At 43.1% G+C, this 18,126-nt stretch overlaps 2 protein-coding genes across 2 annotated transcripts; both read left to right on the plus strand.

Annotated features, from left to right (window-relative positions):
• The first annotated feature begins 9,270 nt into the window (after positions 1 to 9,270).
• On the plus strand, positions 9,271 to 10,157 carry LOC129012216 (lysosomal-associated transmembrane protein 4B-like). Its single transcript, XM_054447697.2, has 2 exons — positions 9,271 to 9,563; positions 9,870 to 10,157. The coding sequence occupies exons 1-2, from the start codon at positions 9,271 to 9,273 to the stop codon at positions 10,099 to 10,101; spliced, it is 525 nt and encodes a 174-aa protein (XP_054303672.1). The 3' UTR covers positions 10,102 to 10,157.
• Positions 10,158 to 14,370: 4,213 nt separating this feature from the next.
• S100A12 (S100 calcium binding protein A12) lies at positions 14,371 to 16,318 on the plus strand. Its single transcript, XM_054445781.1, has 3 exons — positions 14,371 to 14,472; positions 15,414 to 15,571; positions 16,059 to 16,318. Exons 2-3 carry the CDS (start codon positions 15,434 to 15,436, stop codon positions 16,197 to 16,199), a joined length of 279 nt encoding a protein of 92 aa, XP_054301756.1. The 5' UTR covers positions 14,371 to 14,472; positions 15,414 to 15,433; the 3' UTR covers positions 16,200 to 16,318.
• The last annotated feature ends 1,808 nt before the right edge of the window (positions 16,319 to 18,126 follow it).

An 18,126-nucleotide genomic window follows, 5' to 3' on the forward strand; every position in this document is an offset into this window, starting at 1 on the left:
CGCCTCTCTCGTTCATGCTTTTGTGGAATGAGGTTCCTCGGTGTGGAGGGAGGGTTGGAAAACCCAAAGGAAGAAAAATAAATCTATGTTATCCCACCCTACCTCTCACAAGCCTTTCCTGCTTTACCCTCACCTGGCCTCTGCCCCACATTCCCTTCCAGCCCCTCCATCTTGAGCCGCTGGATTTGAGGCTTAAGGATTCCAAAAAGTCCATGACACTATAGCTGATGATTTTACTAGTGGTTCTGAAATGGGTCGGGGATTTGAGAACAGGGTGGTAGTATAAGAACAACTGATACTGTTCTCTAAGCCAAATTTTAGCTCCCAGCTAAATGTCTTAGATGTGGCTCTTGGGAAATTAGGGTGATAGCTACATAGAAGTGTGTGTGTGTGTGTGTGTGTGTCTGTGTGTGTGTGTGTGTGTGAGAGAGAGAGAGACAGACAGAAAGAGAGAGCGAGAGAGGGAGAGAGGGAGAGGCTGATTCTGTGTGGTGTGATGTAGGTGGACAATGTTCAGAGTCCTCCATTAATAGGATAATCCCCACACCTGTCCCCATACCTGTAGTTTGTCCTTGGGGATTTTGAAAATTTTTCCTCCCTCTCCACTCCCAAACTCCCAACTCAATTAAATGATAAAGGAATAGGCAAATAGGAAAATAAATTAGTAAAACTTAAGTCAAAGAATAGGTTATTCATATGCTGCCCTATGGGATTCTATGCTTTGGTGATCAGAGAATTATCTAAAAAATACTTCCCAAGAGCTGGTACAAGGGGAAGGCCAGAAGATGAATGGTTCTTCTCTGAGATGGGCATTAAAAAAAAGAAGAAAATGAAGGGGAACCTTTTGACAAGAATGTCATCCCAAACGGGATTTTCATGCTGTGGTGTGGGGAATTTTCTGTTGTCCTCACTTAGGTGCTGGGACAATGGTGTTAGCGATGGGTAAAAATGTAGGAAGCTGTCACCAGAATCACTAAACCAGGGTTCTTAACCTGTCTGTCTATACATCTCTGAAATTGGGTTGAAGTTTTGTGCATCATTTTGAGTGACGCACTGAGAACATTCCTCCACGGCTTCCATCAGAGTCTCAAAAAGGCCCAACATCTCAAAAAGGTTAAGAACACTTGTCCTGCTTACTGGTTTTTAGTAACAAAAGGCAGAGTTCTTCTCTTTGTCTGTCTCTCTCTCTCTTTTTTTTTTTTTTTTGAGACACAGGGTCTTGCTCTGTCACCTGGACTAGAGTACAATGGCATGATCATGGCTCACTGTAGCCTCGAACACCTGGGCTCAAGTAATCCTCCCACCTCAGCCTCTTTAGTAGCTGAGACTACAGGCATGAGCCACTGCCCTTGGCTAATTTTTAAATTATTTTGTTGTAGAGATGAAGACTTGCTATGTTGCCCAGGCTAGTCTCAAACTCCTGGACTTAAGCAAACCTCCTACCTTGGCCTCCCAAAGTGCTGAGATTACAGGTGTGATCCACACCACACCTGGCCAAAAGTTGGAGTGTTTTTATTGCTATTGTTGTGTTGGGTGGGTGGGTGGATGCTTTGTGGGAACATGTGTTGTTGCCAAGGGCTAAATCAGTTCCTACCCTGCTGCCCACAGTCCTCCACAACTTTCCTGCTCTGTGAAGCTGAGGATACACCCAGGCCTGGAAGATGGAAGCTGCTTGGTGTCCCTCTGCACTGCACAAGGGCCCCAGCCATTGCCTAAGCACAGTATACAGTGGCTGAACAAAAGACCTTATTTCAATGGAAAATATTTTCCTGTTTATTCCTCCGCTAGGGAACCAGAACAATTTTGATTGGGTCCAGAACCCAGCCCATTTTCTGCCCTCCTGCCTGGGGGAATTCAGTCTAAACTCAAATGGGCTGAAGAGGGGAGAAAAAGCTACCAACACTTATGGTGGGGTATGGTGGGGTCTGTGCACGTGTGTGTGTGTGTCAGGGCGGGAGTGCAACCTATCCCAGTGCTTTTGATTCCCCTTGGAAGTGCACTGTTGAACTTGCTGTCAATTGATTCTTTGCGGGGAGAGTTACTAAATACAGCAGGGGGCCTTCCACCATCTCTGGGATAATTACTGTGCTTGGAACCCCAGGATCATGGGCTGAAGAGAGGAAGCTAACTCTGGGGTAGTGGAGGGGAGGGGTTCTTTGGAGAAGCTAGACATGCTTCATGCTCAAGAGGAGAAGAGGAGGTGACCTATTCCCTAGGATTTCAGGAGGAGCAAACCCTTTCCTACCATTAGCAAAATGCCACTCAGATTAACTGGTTTCCAGTGCTGAAGATTACTCAGTTCAGGTCACTGGGCTTTTTCTTGTAGTAGGCCTTAATCATAGAAAGTGTAAATGAGCAGGGAAAGGTAATAGTTTAAGCCCTTATTCACCAATGTTTTTAATTAACAAATAAAACAATTTTATTTGTTATCAGCTAACCTATTAGTGAAAATGGTTGGCAGCCAGCTGAAAGTTAAGATTGGCATCTAAGATGGGATGGGAAAATCTAGTCATCAGAATATGGAGATGGGCTTCTGCTGGGGCAAGGAGGAAGGCCTAGGCATTAAATTACTTTCTTCTCAGCTTTGCTGAAGGATATCTATCCATCCCCCCAAGCCAGTGCTTCTGCTTAAGTCAGGAGTGTGGAATAACTCCGCATTGCAGAAACGGAGATTATGGAGCTCTGAGAGACACCACAGTGATCTTGCTATAATTTTCTCCAATATATAGTGCAAAGGTGAGCAGCTGACCCGAATGTGGCCTAGGCTAAAAAAGGTGGGAAAGTTTCCAGGGTTCACCAAGCCACATCTCAGGTCAACTCAACATTTAGGGGACCTCACAAGAGAAAAGATAGTAACAGGAGTACAAAAAAGGAGCGAGCACCCCGATTCTGCCTTTCAGCTATCCACATTGGTGGTGGTGGTAGTGGTGGTGGTGGGGTGTGTGTGTGTGTCAGGGTGGTGAGGGGCAACCTATCTCAGCACCTTTGATTCCCCTTGAAAGTGTGCTACTGGACTTGCTGTCAATGGATTCTTTTGGGGAGAGTTACTATTCTCAGTTGTCTGCCATTACTTGGAAGTCCAATAAGTCTTCTTTTTCTGAGCCCACCAGAAGAGGAAGGTGGCCCACAGTGCCCTTTGGAGTTTCACCATAAGTGATGGGTACTGGTTGTGAAGAATTGGGTCAACAGTTGATTCTTGAGTGCACAGTTGGGCAGGGGAGGTGGCCCAGCTGTCACTGGCCGTCTGGAGAAGAGAAGTGAGAGAGGCAGGCCTTGGAAGCTTCCCAGAGGACGCAGGCTTGGAGATGATGATTTACAAACAAGACCGTGCCCATTACCGAAACCACTGACTGGGCAGAATCAGACAGGACTTGTGGCCCAGAGCAAGGTGATTTTGTTTCCTGTTTACCCAGCTGCAAAAGAAGAACAAGGGAGTGGGAAGTTTAGAAATAAGTAGTTTAGCAGGAAATCGCATGCAACATTTGAGCCCACAAAGGAGAGCTCGGCTCACCAATTGAAGCAGATCTGGCCACTGTGATTTCTGGGTCCTATAAGGATGACCTGTTTGAAGTCTTGCTTCTCCTTCCAAGTTCTTTGCCAAAGTGTCCTGACTTCAGGTGTGTTCCTGGTGATTGTGACCAAAGTCTTAAAGGGCATGGAGAGAATCTGGACTTGGGCAGTCGGTCTACAGTGGCTGAGCAAAAGGCCTTGTTCCAATGGAAAAGATTTTCCTGTTTATCCCTCCACTTGGGAACCAGAACAATTTTGATTGGGTCCAGAACCCAGCCCATTTTATGCCCTCCTGCCTGGGGGCATTCAGTCTAAATTCAAATGGGCTGAAGAGGGGAGGGAAAGCTACCAACACTTACTGGGCTCCAGCTATGTGTCAGTGTGAAAGAAAAGAAAAATCATCTCAAACCTGGAAAAAGGCAAACTGGTGATTGCTTATATTTTTGATCTCATGCTAGAGTCTGTCTGAATAAAAGCAGGTCCTTGCTACTAGACCTCATCTGACACTTTTTAGAAAACTGATCGGCAAAGCATGTTTGATAGCAATTCATAACAGATGATGTAGACAGTTTACCTCTGCTGGATAGGGCAATATGGCTTTATAGGCTGGTCAAGACGTTAAACCCAAAACTGTTATGGTTTGTTTTTGTCTCCCTATGAAAAGTCAAAAGACTTGTATCTAGTCTTGTGTCTAAATTAAGAATCTTAGACATTACTTTCTAACTGTCTTTCATATTCTTAATATCTTTCAAACCAGTTCAAAAAAGTCTTCCTTGCTGGTTCTCTCATTAATGAATTGAAACAAAAATTTTGACACAGGCCAATGATTTTGTTAATGATTTTGCTTTTTAGCTCAAGACATTGTGGTAACTTATCTCATTTCTCATAACAATCCTATGAGAGAGGTAACTACTATTTCCATTTTGTACATGAGTAGACTCAGAAACTTGACAAAGCTTATGAATCTGGCAAGTGGCAGAGGTAGAATCAGATCTCTACTGTCTCCAAGCAAGAGACCCTAATTAAAACATGAAGGTGCTCTCTTGTAGCCGTTTTCCACCCTGGGTGTGGAAGGGACAGCCATTCCTTGCCTGCCTGCCTGGCCTCTTTCTCCTCATCCCCTATAGGGTCTCTGCTGTCCAGAGTGAGGAGTAGGGAGAGGAGGTACCAGATGAGCTTCTCTCTTGGGCCACTCTTTCTTGCCCAGGACTTTACCTGGCACACCTCGGGGCCTGAAGGACTGGTAGTTTTTTCCTGGTGTGAGCAATCCTCTAGGCAAAGATAATCTCCCTATGTATAGAGCAAGAGGATTGGCATTTTGATTGCCCTAAACTCTTAGGGGTTGCCCCAGTAACAATTCTGTCTTCTTCCCTGGGCGGAGGAGCTTTCCTTCCAGTCTTAGGAGATTTGGAAATTCCTCTGTGATCTAAAACACTGCTGAATCAGCCACCCATGTACTCAGGGCATCTCCATGCTGGAATAGTCCATCTGTGGCCTGTTGCCAATTTGACTGGGGCCCCAACAGCCAGAGGTGGTTCTGATTGGAGAGTGATGGCCTCAGTGCAGGTTACCTAGAACATAGACATAAAATCAGACAGATTCTAAACATTGTCAACGGTATGGGAAAGCAGGCACATCATACAATTTACCTTGCCACCTAACTCATGGCTAAATCTGACACAGGCTTTGTACACTTCAACTAGAGACTTTTATAATGACAGCTCCCTGACCGGAGTTACATGTGCTCCCCTGGCTTGTATATTCCTTTGTGGGATATAGTGCAGAATACCTGTCACCCTTAGATAGAGCACGCTGTTTTGGAATTTGGGGTCCTCAAGTGTTTGTGCAAAATGACACTCTAAGCTGGAAGAGCTTCCGACATTGCAGGGTTGCCTGACATTCTCTGCCAGGAAGGCATTCTGATAGCTGATTCCATTTTGCTGTCTGTGTCCTCCTACCTGGCATAGGTGTACATGCCCTGGGAAAAATGGTACCCAACTTGTCATTGACTACATCAGTGATAACTAATGCTACCACCTGGACTATTTAGGACAAGTGAGACTCACTGAACTCATTAGCTAAGCTGGTGATGAACACCTGAACAGCCTCTGATCATCTGCTGGCAGAGCAGAGTGGCCTTTGGTTGTTGCCAACACCTCCTGCTGTACCTGAGTAAACACCTTGGGGATTGTACAGACACAGGGGAAGGGATCCACAGGCCGACCCAGCCCATTAGTTTCAAACAGTGAGGCCATCTGAAGGATCCTTCTTTGGCCTCTTTGTAAAAAAAATTATTTTAGATTCAGGGTATACATGTGCAGGTTTGTTACATGGGTATATTGCATGATGCTGAGGCTTGGGCTGCTAATGATCTCATTGCCCAAATAGTGAACATAGTACCTGTTAGGTAGCTTTTCAACCCTGGTGCCCCTCCTGCCCTCCCTCCTTTTGGAATCCCCAGTGTCCACCGCTCCCATCTTTTTGTCTGTGTGTACTCAGTGTTTAGTTCTCACTTATAAGTGAGAAATTCTGGTATTTGGTTTTCTGTTTCTACATTAATTCACTTAGCATAATGGCCTCCAGGTGCATCCATGTTGCTGCAAAGGACATGATCGTGTTCTTTTTTATGGCTTCATAGTATTGACATATATGACATATATGTACTACATTTTCTTTATCCAACCCACCATTGATAGGTACCTGGGTAGATTCCATGTCTTTGCTAATGTGAATAGTGCTTTGATAAACATACTAGTGCAGGTGTCTTTTCCTTTGGGTATATACTCAGTAACGGGATTGATGGGTTGAATGGCAATTCTGTTTTTAGTTCTTTGAGAAATCTCCAAACTGCTGAACTAATCTGCGTTTCTACCAACAGTGTATAATCATTCCTTTTTCTCTCCAACCTTGCCAACATCTGTTATTTTTTTGACTTTTAAATAATAGTCATCCTGACTGATATGAGATGATATTTCTTGTGCTTTTGATTTGCATCTCTCTGATGATTAGTTTTTGCATATGTTTGTTGGCTATTTGTGTTTCTTTTTGAGAAATGTCTGTTCATGTCCTATGCCCACTTTTTAATGGGGTTATTTGTTTTCTTCTTGTTAAGTTGTTTGAGTTCCTTATAGATTCTGGGTATCAGCCCTTTGTCAGATGCATAGTTTGTGAATATTGTCTCCCATTCTGTAGACTGTCTATTTACTCTGTTATTAGTTTCTTTCACTGTGTGGAAGCTTTTTAGTTTAATTAGTTCCCATATCAATTTTCATTTTTGTTGCATTGTTTTTGAGGACTTAATCATAAATTCTTTGCCTAAAACATGTCTAGAAGAGTATTTCCTAGGTTTTCTTCCAGGATTTTAATAGTTTAAGGTCTTAACATTTAAGTCTTTAATCCATCTTGAGTTAATTTTTGTATACGGTGAGAGGTAGGGGTCCAGTTTCATTCTTCTGCATATGGTTAGCCAGTTTCCCCAGCACCATTTATTGAATAAGATGTCCTTTCCCCATTGTTTATTTTTGCCAGCCTTGTTCAAGGTCAGTTGGTTGTAGGTATGTGGCTTTATTTCAGTGGTCTCCATGCTGTTCCATTGGTCTATGTGTCTATTTTTGTACCAATACCATGCCGTTTTGGTTACTGTAGCCTTGTAGTGTAGTTTGAAATTGGGTAATGTGGTACCTCTGGTTATATTCTTTTTTGCTTAAGATTGCTTTGGCTATTTGTGCTCTTTTTACTTCTATATGAATTTTAGACTAGTTTTGTAAAGTTGTGTGAAAAATGACCTTGGTAATTTGATAGGAATAGCATTGAATCTATAGATTGCTTTGGGCAATGTGGACTTATTAACTATATCAATTCTTCCAATCCATGAGCATGGCATGCTTTTTCATTTGTTTGTGTCATCTATGATTTCTTGTAGCAGTGTTTTGTAGTTCTTTTTGTAGAGGTCTTTCACCTTGCTGGTTAAATGTTTTCTTAGGTATTTTATTTTTTGTGTGTGGCTGTTTTAAATGGAATTGCATCTTTGATTTGGTTCTCAGCTTGAATATTATTGATGTATAGAAATGCTACTGATTTTTCTATGTTGATTTTGTTTTCTGAGATTTGCTGAAGTTGTTTATCAAGTCTAGGAGTCTTTTGGCAGAATCTTTAGAGTTTTCTGGACATAGAATCATATTATCAGTGAAGAGAGGTAATTTGCTCTTTTTCAATTTGGGTTCCTTTTATCTCTTTCTCATGTCTAATTGCTCTGGCTAGGACTTTTAGTACTATGTTGAATAGGAATAGTGAGAGTAGACATCCTTGTCTTGTTCTAGTTCTTAGGCAGAATGCACCCAACTTATGCTTATTCAGTATGATGTCAACTGTGGGTTTGTCATAGATGGCTCTTATTATTTTGAGGTATGTTTCTTTGATATCTAGTTTATTGAGAGCTTTTATTATGAAGAAATGTTGAATTTTTATTGAATGCTTTTCTGCATTGATTGAGATGATCATATAGTTTTTGTTTTAAATTCTGTTTATGTGGTGAATCACATGTATTTATTTACATATGTTGAACCATCCCTGCATTCCAGGAATAAAGCCCACTTATTTGGGAAATCAGCTTTTTGGTATGCTGCTGTATTTGGTTTTCTAGTATTTTGTTGAAGAGTTTTACGTCTATGCTCATCAGGCATATTGGTCTGTAGTTTTCTTTTTTTTGTTGTGCCTTTGCCAAATTTTGGTGTCATGAGGATATTGGTTTCATAGAATGAATTAGGGAAGAGCCCCTCCTTGATTTTTTGCAATAGTTTCTTTAGGATTGATATCAGCTGTTCTTTGTAGATCTAGTAGAATTTGACTATGAATCCATCTGATACAGGTTTTTTTTTTGTTGTTGTTGTTGTTATTGTTGGTAGGTGTTTTATTACTGATTCAATTTCATTACTTGTTATTGGTCTGTGCAGAAATTCTATTTCTTCTTGACTCAGTCTTGGGAGGTTGTGTGTTTCCAGGAATGTATTGATTTTCTCTAGATTTTCTAGTTTGTACACATAAAGAGGTTCCTATCTCTGAGGATCTCTTGTATTTCTGTGGAATCGGTTGTAACGTCACCTTTGTCATTTCTGATTGTGTTTATTTTGATCTTCTCTCGTTTTCTTTGTTAATCTAGCTAATGGTCTATCAATCTTGTTTATCCTTTCAAAAAAGCAAGTTTTCTTTTCACTGATCCTTTGTATGGCTTTTTGGGTCTCAATTCATTTAGTTCTGCTCTTATTTTAGTTACTTCTTTTCTTCTGCTAGCTTTGAGCTTAGTTGTTCTTGTTTTTCTAACAAGGTGGAGGTTGGGTTGTTAATTTGAGATCTTTCTCTTAATATCTTCTTTATATATATATTTTTATTATACTTTAAGTTCTAGGGTACATGTGCACAACGTGCAGGTTTGTTACATATGTATACATGTGCCATGTTGGTGTGCTGCACCCATTAACTCGTTGTTTACATTAGGTATATCTCCTAATGTTATCTCTTCCCCCTCCTCCCACTCCACTTGATATAGGCATTTAGTGCTATAAAATTCCCTCTTGGGAGGATAGAGGAGCGAGGCTGGCGGGCACACCGGTGAGCGGGCCAGAAGCCGGAGCAGCCGAGGAGTCTGCAGCAGCAGTGCGGTGGACCCCGGGCGAGGAGGTCAACGCTCCTGGAAACTTGGGTGCGCCCTTGCGCCTCTGCGCCAGGAGCGATGAGGATGGTCGCTCCCTGGTCGCGCCCTGGATGCGGTTCTACTCCAACAGCTGCTGCCTGTGCCGCCATGTCCGCACCGGCACGATCCTGCTAGGTGTCTGGTACCTGATCATCAATGCTGTGGTGCTCTTGATTTTGTTGAGTGCACTGGCCGATCTGGATCAGTATCACTTTTCAAGTTCTGAACTGGGAGGTGATTTTGAGTTCATGGATGATGCCAATACGTGCATTGCCATTGCGATTTCTCTGCTCATGATACTGATATGTGCTACGGCTAATTACGAAGCATGCAGGCAACACGCATTCTGGATCATCCCATTCTTCTGTTACCAGATTTTTTTTTTTTTTTTTTTTTTTCCGAGACGGAGTCTCGGTCTGACGCCTAGGCTGGAGTGCAGTGGCGCGATCTCGGTTCACTGCAAGCTCGACCTCCCGGGTTCACGCCATTCTCCCGCCTCAGCCTCTCCGAGTAACTGGGACTACAGGCGCCAGCCACCACGCCCGGCTAATTTTTTGTATTTTTAGTAGAGACGGGGTTTCACCGTGGTCTCCATCTCCTGACCTCGTGATCCGCCCACCTCGGCTTCCCAAAGTGCTGGGATTACAAGCGTGAGCCACCGCGCCCGGCCCTGTTACCAGATCTTTGATTTTGCTCTGAACACCTTGGTTGCAATCACTGTGCTTGTTTATCCAAACTCCATTCAGGAATACGTACAACAACTGCCTCCTAATTTTCCCTACAGAGATGATGTCATGTCAGTGAATCCTACCTGTTTGGTCCTTATTATTCTTCTGTTTATTAGCATTATCTTAACTTTTAAGGGTTACTTGATTAGCTGTGTTTGGAACTGCTATAGATAGATCAATGGCAGGAACTCCTCCGATGTCCTGTTTTATGTTACCAGCAATGACACTAAGGTGCTCCTACCCCAGTATGATGATACCACTGTGAATGGTGCTGCCAAGGAGCCGCCGCCACCCTAGGTGTCTGCCTAAGCCTTTGAGTGGGCGGAGCTGGGGGCAGCAGCTTGACTTTTCAGATATCTGAGCAATAGTTCTGTTATTTCACTTTTCAGGTGAGCTCTCTGCGCTTGTTTGTTGCCAAAATGCTACTTTTAAAAATTTAGATGTTAGGTTGAAGCCTGTAGTTTTCCTCAACATACGCTTTGCTAGAACACTGTGATAGATTGGCTGTAGAATACTTTCTGTAGGATTGGGGGTGTAAGAGGCTTCACTAACCCTCCCTAGGAATGGAAACTTCCCCCAAATCTAGATGGACCTAGAGTCAGAGAAGTCTGCTTTCGTACCTGTGGGACCCCAAAGTTGGGCAGTTAGTCACACGTTTCTCTCTGTTCCCTCTCTTTTGAAAGTGTAAAATAAAACCAAAAATAGACAACTTTTCTTAAACCTTTCCAATGTAGAGAACAAAATCTTATGAAAACAGGAATGCCAATTCTGTAATCATTGTTCTAATTAGGTAAATAGAAGTCCTTACGTATGTGTTTTAAGAATTTCCCCCATAACATCCTTTATGACTTAAGTTCAATGACAGTTTGCGTTTGGTGGTAAAGGATTTTCTCCATGACCTGACTTAAAACCATTGGAAAGCACCAGGCAGTGGGAGCAGTAACCACCTGATGTCTGTTCTCCTGCATCCTGTGTCCAGGGTCATGGGGTGGCATGCCTCACCTATGTTAGAGGATGAAACGGATGTGTTTGGTGCTGCATGGGATCTGGTGCTCCTCTTCTGGATTCACATCCCCACCCAGGGCCTGCTTACACTGAGTGTTCTGCCCTAGCCTGGTTCAAGGAAGTCATGCAACTGACTTTATCAAGTGGAATTGGGATATATTTGTCATATATTTGCCTAAAAACATGGAAAGGGTTTTCCTCCTTCTTCCCCTGCAAGGTACATTCTACTGCTTTGAACTTCCAAGTATGCCTAGTCACCTTTTAAAATGTAAAAGTTTTCAGAAAAATGAGGATTGCTTTCCTTTTATGCACTTATTATCTTGACTACCTAAATTGCAAGGGATTTTTATATATTCATATGTTTAAAAGTCAGCAACTCTCCTGTTGGTTCATTACTGAATGTGCTGTGAATGAAGTCTTTTGCAATTAAAATGAGATTCGCCCACACCCAAGATGAAAAAAAAAATTCCTTCTTAACACTACTTTTGCTACATTCCAGATGTTTTGGTATGTTGTGTTGTGTCTCTATTTTTGTATGTTTCAAAGAATTTTTTGATTTCTGCCTTAATTTTGTTGTTTGACCAAAAGTCAGGAACAAGTTGTTTAGTTTCCATTTATTTGTGTGGTTTTGAGAGTTCCTCTTGGTATTGATTTCTATTTTTATTCCACTGTGGTCCAAGATTCTTGGTATGATTTTGATTTTTTTGAATTCATTGAGATTTGCCTTATGACTGAGCATGTGGTTGATCTTAGAGTATGTTCCATGTGCAGATGAAAATAATATATATTCTATGGTTGTTGGGCGCATTGTTCTATAGATGTCTATTAAGTCTAATTGGTCAAGTGTCAAATTTAAGTCCATAATTTCTTTGTTAGTTTTCTGCCTTGATGATTTGTCTACTGATGTCAGTGGGGTGTTGTCCCCTGCTATTATTGTGTGGCTGCCAAAATCTTTTCTTAGATCCAGAAGCACTTATTTTATAAATCTGGGTGCTCCAATGTTGGGTGTGTATTTATTTAGGATGGTTAAATTTTCTTGTTAAATCGAACCATTTATCACTATGTAATGCCCTTCTTTATCCTTTTTTACTGTTGTTGGCTTACAGTCTATCGGATCTGATTCAAGAATAGCAACCTCTGCTCTTTTTTGTTTTCTGTTTGCATGATAGATCTTTTTCTATCTCTTTACTTTGAACCTACAGGTGTCATTACACGGGAGACAGGTGTCTTGAAGACAGCAGAAGGATGGGTCTTGTTTTTAAATCGAATTTGCCACTGTATGTGTTTTAAGTGCAGTGTTTAGGCCATTCACACTGGAGATTAATATTTGTATGTGAGGCTGTGTTCCTGCTTTTTTGATTTCTTTTTTTTTTTTTTTTTGAGACAGAGTCTCACTCTGTCGCCCAGGCTGGAGTGCAGTGGCGCGATCTCGGTTCACTGCAAGCTCCGCCTTGTGGGTTCACGCCATTCTCCTGCCTCAGCCTCCTGAGTAGCTGGGACTACAGGTGCCTGCCACCATGCCTGGCTAATTTTTTGTATTTTTAGTAGAGATGGGGTTTCACCGTCTTAGCCAGGATGGTCTCTATCTCCTGACCTCGTGATCTGCCTTTAGCAACCTCTTGCCTGGATGGCTGGGATCCTGGGCTAGTCCCTTCTCCAGGCCGATGTGAAAAAAAAAAAAAAAATCTCAGGATCCCAAACTTACTAAGCCAGAGGGAAAAGTCAGGCTGGGAAATGGGTCATGCAAACCTGCCCCCACCCCGCCAGGTTGGTTTCTAAATAAGATAGCTACAAAGATAAAAAGCCATACACCAACCTCACAACTTGCCCACAAGGAAATTCTTTGTGAGCCTCAAGATCTTTACCCTAAAACAGTTCTATTGAATTTCACCCTGGCAGTGTAATTGACAGCTTATCCTCACAGGTATGGTACAAAGGGCAGAACATAAAGTCATCCCTCTGCTCACCCGAGACAAATCCATATCTGATTGCTTCCTCTGCCCTATTTTTATTATCTTATGTAAAAATGCAGATTCACTGAGCCAGATGAATGCATAAGTGACTATTTCCTCTACTCCCCTCCCACATTAAAATTGTGTATTCAGTGAAAGATTGATCAAAGACTCAAAAGGATGCAATCACTTGTCTCTTATCTACTGACACATTTAAAAAATATTTCTTCCTCTTCCCCCAATATCCACTGTTTCTCCTTCAAATACTGAAGCCCTCAAAATCGTCTTTGGAGAAAGGCGTAGACCTACCTCCTGGGCACGCATCCTTAACTTTGGCCAAATAAACCTCCTAAAATGATTGAGACTCGCCTTGGTCATTTTCATTGATTTACACAAGCCTGATCATCCTGCTGTGGTGGTGTCCTCCTGGGCCTAGTGAAACAAATACTGTCAATGGCGTAAGAATGTTGCTCTGAGATTGTGTCAGTCAAGGTGACACATGGATCTGAGAGACAGAATTTGCCTCCAGATCCAGGGAGGTCGGTGGGCACATGAAATGAACTAGCTTTGCTAAGGGGGATATCTGTGTTGTGGGGTAGATGGCAGCACAGGTTCTGGCATAGCCTTGGTTGCTCAGCAATCCCATTGACCTCTAGGCATAAACCAAGGGCAGAGTGCTTTTGGATGTCCCTCAGCTTTGGTGCGACATGGGGAATGTACAGATGAGACTTAATCCATTTTGGGCAGGTTTCTGAGTCTTGAAGGACCACCTCTCCATGAATCCTGGGCATCTGTTGTCCCTTGCTGCCTCTCTGTGAGTAATAAAGTTGCTTTACTAAAACTCACGTGAATGCTCTGTCTTACTGAACTCATGCACGTGGTAAAGTAACCTAGGCATGGTGAACTTGCTTCACACACAATGATTACCCTACTCCAGCTTTCTAGGTCTTTGTAACAGCCAAGTTAGAAAGTTGGGAAAGCAAAGAGGAGGCATAATAGTATTGCTCTCTCCTTTTTTGAAAACCTTGGAATCTATTTTGAAAACTGATCCTCTGCTCCAGTGATGAACTTTGCATCCTAGAACGACTTAGGAGGAGGTCTCCCTTCCTGTCTCCTTAGCTGCATAAAGATCTCTAAGTTGATATTCCATTTGCCAAAACTGAGGAGCTGGTAACCTCATCTGTTAAAACAAGAAACTCAGGCTGTAAAGTTTTTTCTCCTAGTCTTTTATTAGGGAGCAGTGGAGTAGAGCTAAACCTGAAATCTGGGCCCTGGCTCAGGGCTAAAAAATGTGCAGGGCACCCCTGTGTGAGTGGGTGGGCTGGGGGTGATTTTGTTTCAGGCTGAGCAGGAGGGTAAAATTCGGGCTGGGTACAATCTGGGCTGCTCCTGTGGCAGCCTAAGCCACAGGTTTGAAGCTTCTATTGAGCAACAGAGTACTTTACATAAATTGCCTCAAGATGAATCAGAGATTTCTTCACCCAAGGGCTAAGATGAAGCCTGAACTGATTATAAAACCTTCCTTGGCTCGGTGCCCTTCACCACTGCTGGCTTTTTGCTGTAGCTCCACATTCCTGTGCATTGAGGGGTAAGTGCATTTTCCTTGGATGGGTTCTTAGGTGGTCCACAGGGTAGTGACTGCAGGTGGCCACTTTGAAATCACAGGGTGTTGGAAACCACAACCCTCCACTTGCCTGAGCACCTCTGGGGTGATATTGCATTTTGGACCCAAGTAGATCAGCTCTTGTTGCACTATGTAGACTCAGCCCCATGATTTAAGAATGGCTAAGCAGGCCGGGCGCGGTGGCTCACGCCTGTAATCCCAGCACTTTGGGAGGCCGAGGTGGGCGGATCACAAGGTCAGGAGATCGAGACCATCCTGGCTAACACGGTGAAACCCCCCCTCTACTAAAAAAAAAATACAAAAAATTAGCCAGGCGTGGTGGCAGGCGCCTGTAGTCCCAGCTACTTGGGAGGCTGGGGCAGGAGAATGGCGTGAACCCAGGAGGCAGAGCTTGCAGCGAGCCGAAATTGCGCTACTGCACTCCAGCCTGGGCGGCAGAGCGAGACTCCGTCTCAAAAAACAAACAAACAAAAAAGAACCCCAAAACAACAACAACAACAAAAGAATGGCTAAGCAGGGGTGGGCTATGGACCATTTGTAGGGGACATGTGGCCATAGTGCCATCACCTGAGGAAAGCAAACAGTCTGGCCAATCACAGAACCCTTCCCAAGGGACCTTGAGTAAGCAATACCTTCCAAGTTATGCACCCGGGTGGATGAGGTGGTATGGAACATGGGCAACTGAGGCTGATTCTTTTAGACGTTAGACAGTATTATATGTTTTCTCCTCCCCATCCTATCCACAAATGAGAAGTTCACCATGGATCAAACAGAGCAGAGAGACCACAAAATAGATATGGAGGATATTATGCTTTCTTTAGGCCCTTGATTCAGAAAGAGAGGAGAGAGTGGAGGTTGAGGGGTGGGGGAGAAACTGGCGCTAGATCTCCCTTGTTTCCTTGAAGGTTAACATTAGGCTGGGAAGATGACACAACTTGAAGAGTATCTGGAGGGAATTGTCAATATCTTCCACCAATACTCAGTTCGGAATGGGCATTTTGACACCCTCTCTAAGGGTGAGCTGAAGCAGCTGCTTAAAAAGGAGCTTGCAAACACCATCAAGGTAGGTGATGCCCCTCTCACTGCAAACTTGCCCATGACCCTGCACTGAGGGGAGTGGCAAGGCCTGGCGGAGGATGGTGGGACAAGGACTGGGGTGGGGTTGGCCCCTGTTTGAGCTCCCAAACGATGCTCTCCCCGCTGCTGTGGGAGAGGGCCTTTGCTTCTCTCTCTCAATAACTCACTTAAGGCTCTACTCAGTTCCTCTCTCTGAGTCTGTTTCCTCATATGTAAAATGGAGAGAGGCAGGGCACGGGAGGGGTTGAATGAGTGAGCAGAAGAGTACCTTCCAGGTCAAGCCTTGTTAATTCCAGGGTGGTTCATGACCATTGTGTTCTCTGTTTTGTTACATTGGATTCTCCAACACAGTGTTGGCTAATGAGTTAATGTGCCTGGGCCTCCATAACCCGAGCTTTGAGGTATAAGAGGCCTAAGAAAGGGTCTTGTGTGGAGGTTCTGAACTCAAGGTCTCTGTTGTCCTTTTTTCCTAGAATATCAAAGACAAAGCTGTCATTAACGAAATATTCCAAGGCCTGGATGCTAATCAAGATGAACAGGTCGACTTTCAAGAATTCATATCCCTGGTAGCCATTGCGCTGAAGGCTGCCCATTACCACACCCACAAAGAGTAGGTAGCTCTCTGAAGGCTTTTTACCCAGCAATGTCCTCAACGAGGGTCTTTTCTTTCCCTCACCAAAACCCAGGCTTGCCTGTGGGGAGTAAGTGTTAATAAACACACTCATGAAAAGTTCTGAATAGTGTCTGTGAACTTTTTTCTTTCCATGCCTGTGGTTCCCAAACTTGATCACACCTCACCCCTGCTCTTCTGGCAGTCTAATTTAGATCCCTTAGAACTCCTGCCCCATTTGTTCATTTGATCACCAATTATTTATTTATTGAATTATTTATTGAATGTCCACCATTCATTCATTCATTCACTCACTCAACAAATGTTCACTGAGCATCAGAGACCAAAGACACAAAGTCCTTGACCTCTTAGAGCTTGCATATTATTGGGGAGAGGATAGAAAATAAATAAATAGACAAACAAATAAAAATATATTGTATGGCTGGCCATCGTGGCATATGCCTGTAGTTCCAGTACTCAGGAGGCTGGGGCGAGAGGATTGCTTGAGTCCAAGAGTTTGAGGCTGTAGTGTGCTATGATTGCGCTTGTGAATAGCTATTGCATTCCAGCCTGGGCAACACAGCAAGAACCTGTCTTTAAACATATATATATATATATATACATATATATGTATATATATGATATGAGATGATATGATATGACATGATGTGATCATATTGATACAATAGTAGTTAATGATAAGTTATATGAAGAAAACTAAAGTAGAGAAGTAGAGTTGGGGTGGAAAGGGAAGGAAGGTGATGTTGGTTTAGATGGAGTGGTCAGGGTATACATTTGAGCAGAAATCTGAAAGAAATGAAGAAGAGTGACTTGCAGCTATCTAGGGGCCAGGAGTTCCTGGCAGTGAGTAGCCAAGGCTCTTGGTGGGCATATACGTGACCTGCTCAAAGAGTAGCACAGAAGCCAGTATACCTGGAGTACAGTGACTGAAATGGGGAGTGGTGGGGAATATGAGCCTATAGGTATCAGGAAGCAGATAACAGCAGCTTGCAGACCATGGGGAGGACTTTGGACTTTATTCTAAATGTGCTAAGGGGACACTAGGGGGTTTTGACCAGGGGAGCGGAATGATTCTATTTATGCTTTGAAGGATTACTTTGGCTGCTTTTGTGGAGAACAGATTGTAGAGCACAGGCAAGCATGGAAGCTAAGAGATCAGCTAAGAAGAGATTCCCCAGGGCAATCCTGTCCAAGAGAAATATAATATGTGTAACTTAAAATTTACTAGAAACCATATTTAAAAAAGTAAAAATAAAGGGGAATTAATTTTAATAACATATTTTGTTAACCTAATAGATCTAAAATATTATCACTTCAGCTGTAATATTATTGTTGAGATAGTTTACATTCTTTTCTTTCATTTTAAGACTTTGAAATCCAAAGATTCACATATGACCACGTTTCAAGTGCTCAGTAGTCATGTATAGATTGTGGCAACCATATTAGACCCTGAAGCCCTAGATCGTTTCAGAGATGGAATGAGGCTGGACTAGGGTGGTGGTAATGGTGGTGACAAGGGGTGGTCAGATTATCAATACATTTTGAAGGTTGAAATTGAAAAATCAAGGATTACTCCAAAGGTTTTCCCCTAAGACACTGGGCTGGATGCTAGGGATACAGAGATGAAAGAACAAGTCCTTGGCTTAGATGTTCATCTCTGGCTGGGGAAGGCCTGAATCAGGAGGAATCCCTATGCCATGTCATATATGTTTTGGCAGAAGTAACTATAGGATGTTGTGGGAGAATAGAGAGTGACCCAGCTTTGGGGGTGGGCTGGGGCCAGTTAGGATACCTGAAAGAGTGGACACATGGTCATAAAATTTGGGGCAGAACTTTGAAAGGGGGGAAATGATATAGAATTTGCATGTCTGTGGGCATGGGATAGTAAGAAACACTCTCTGTGGTTTTCT

This window comes from Pongo pygmaeus, chromosome 1, assembly GCF_028885625.2.
Source record: "Pongo pygmaeus isolate AG05252 chromosome 1, NHGRI_mPonPyg2-v2.0_pri, whole genome shotgun sequence".
Lineage (NCBI taxonomy): Eukaryota > Metazoa > Chordata > Mammalia > Primates > Hominidae > Pongo > Pongo pygmaeus.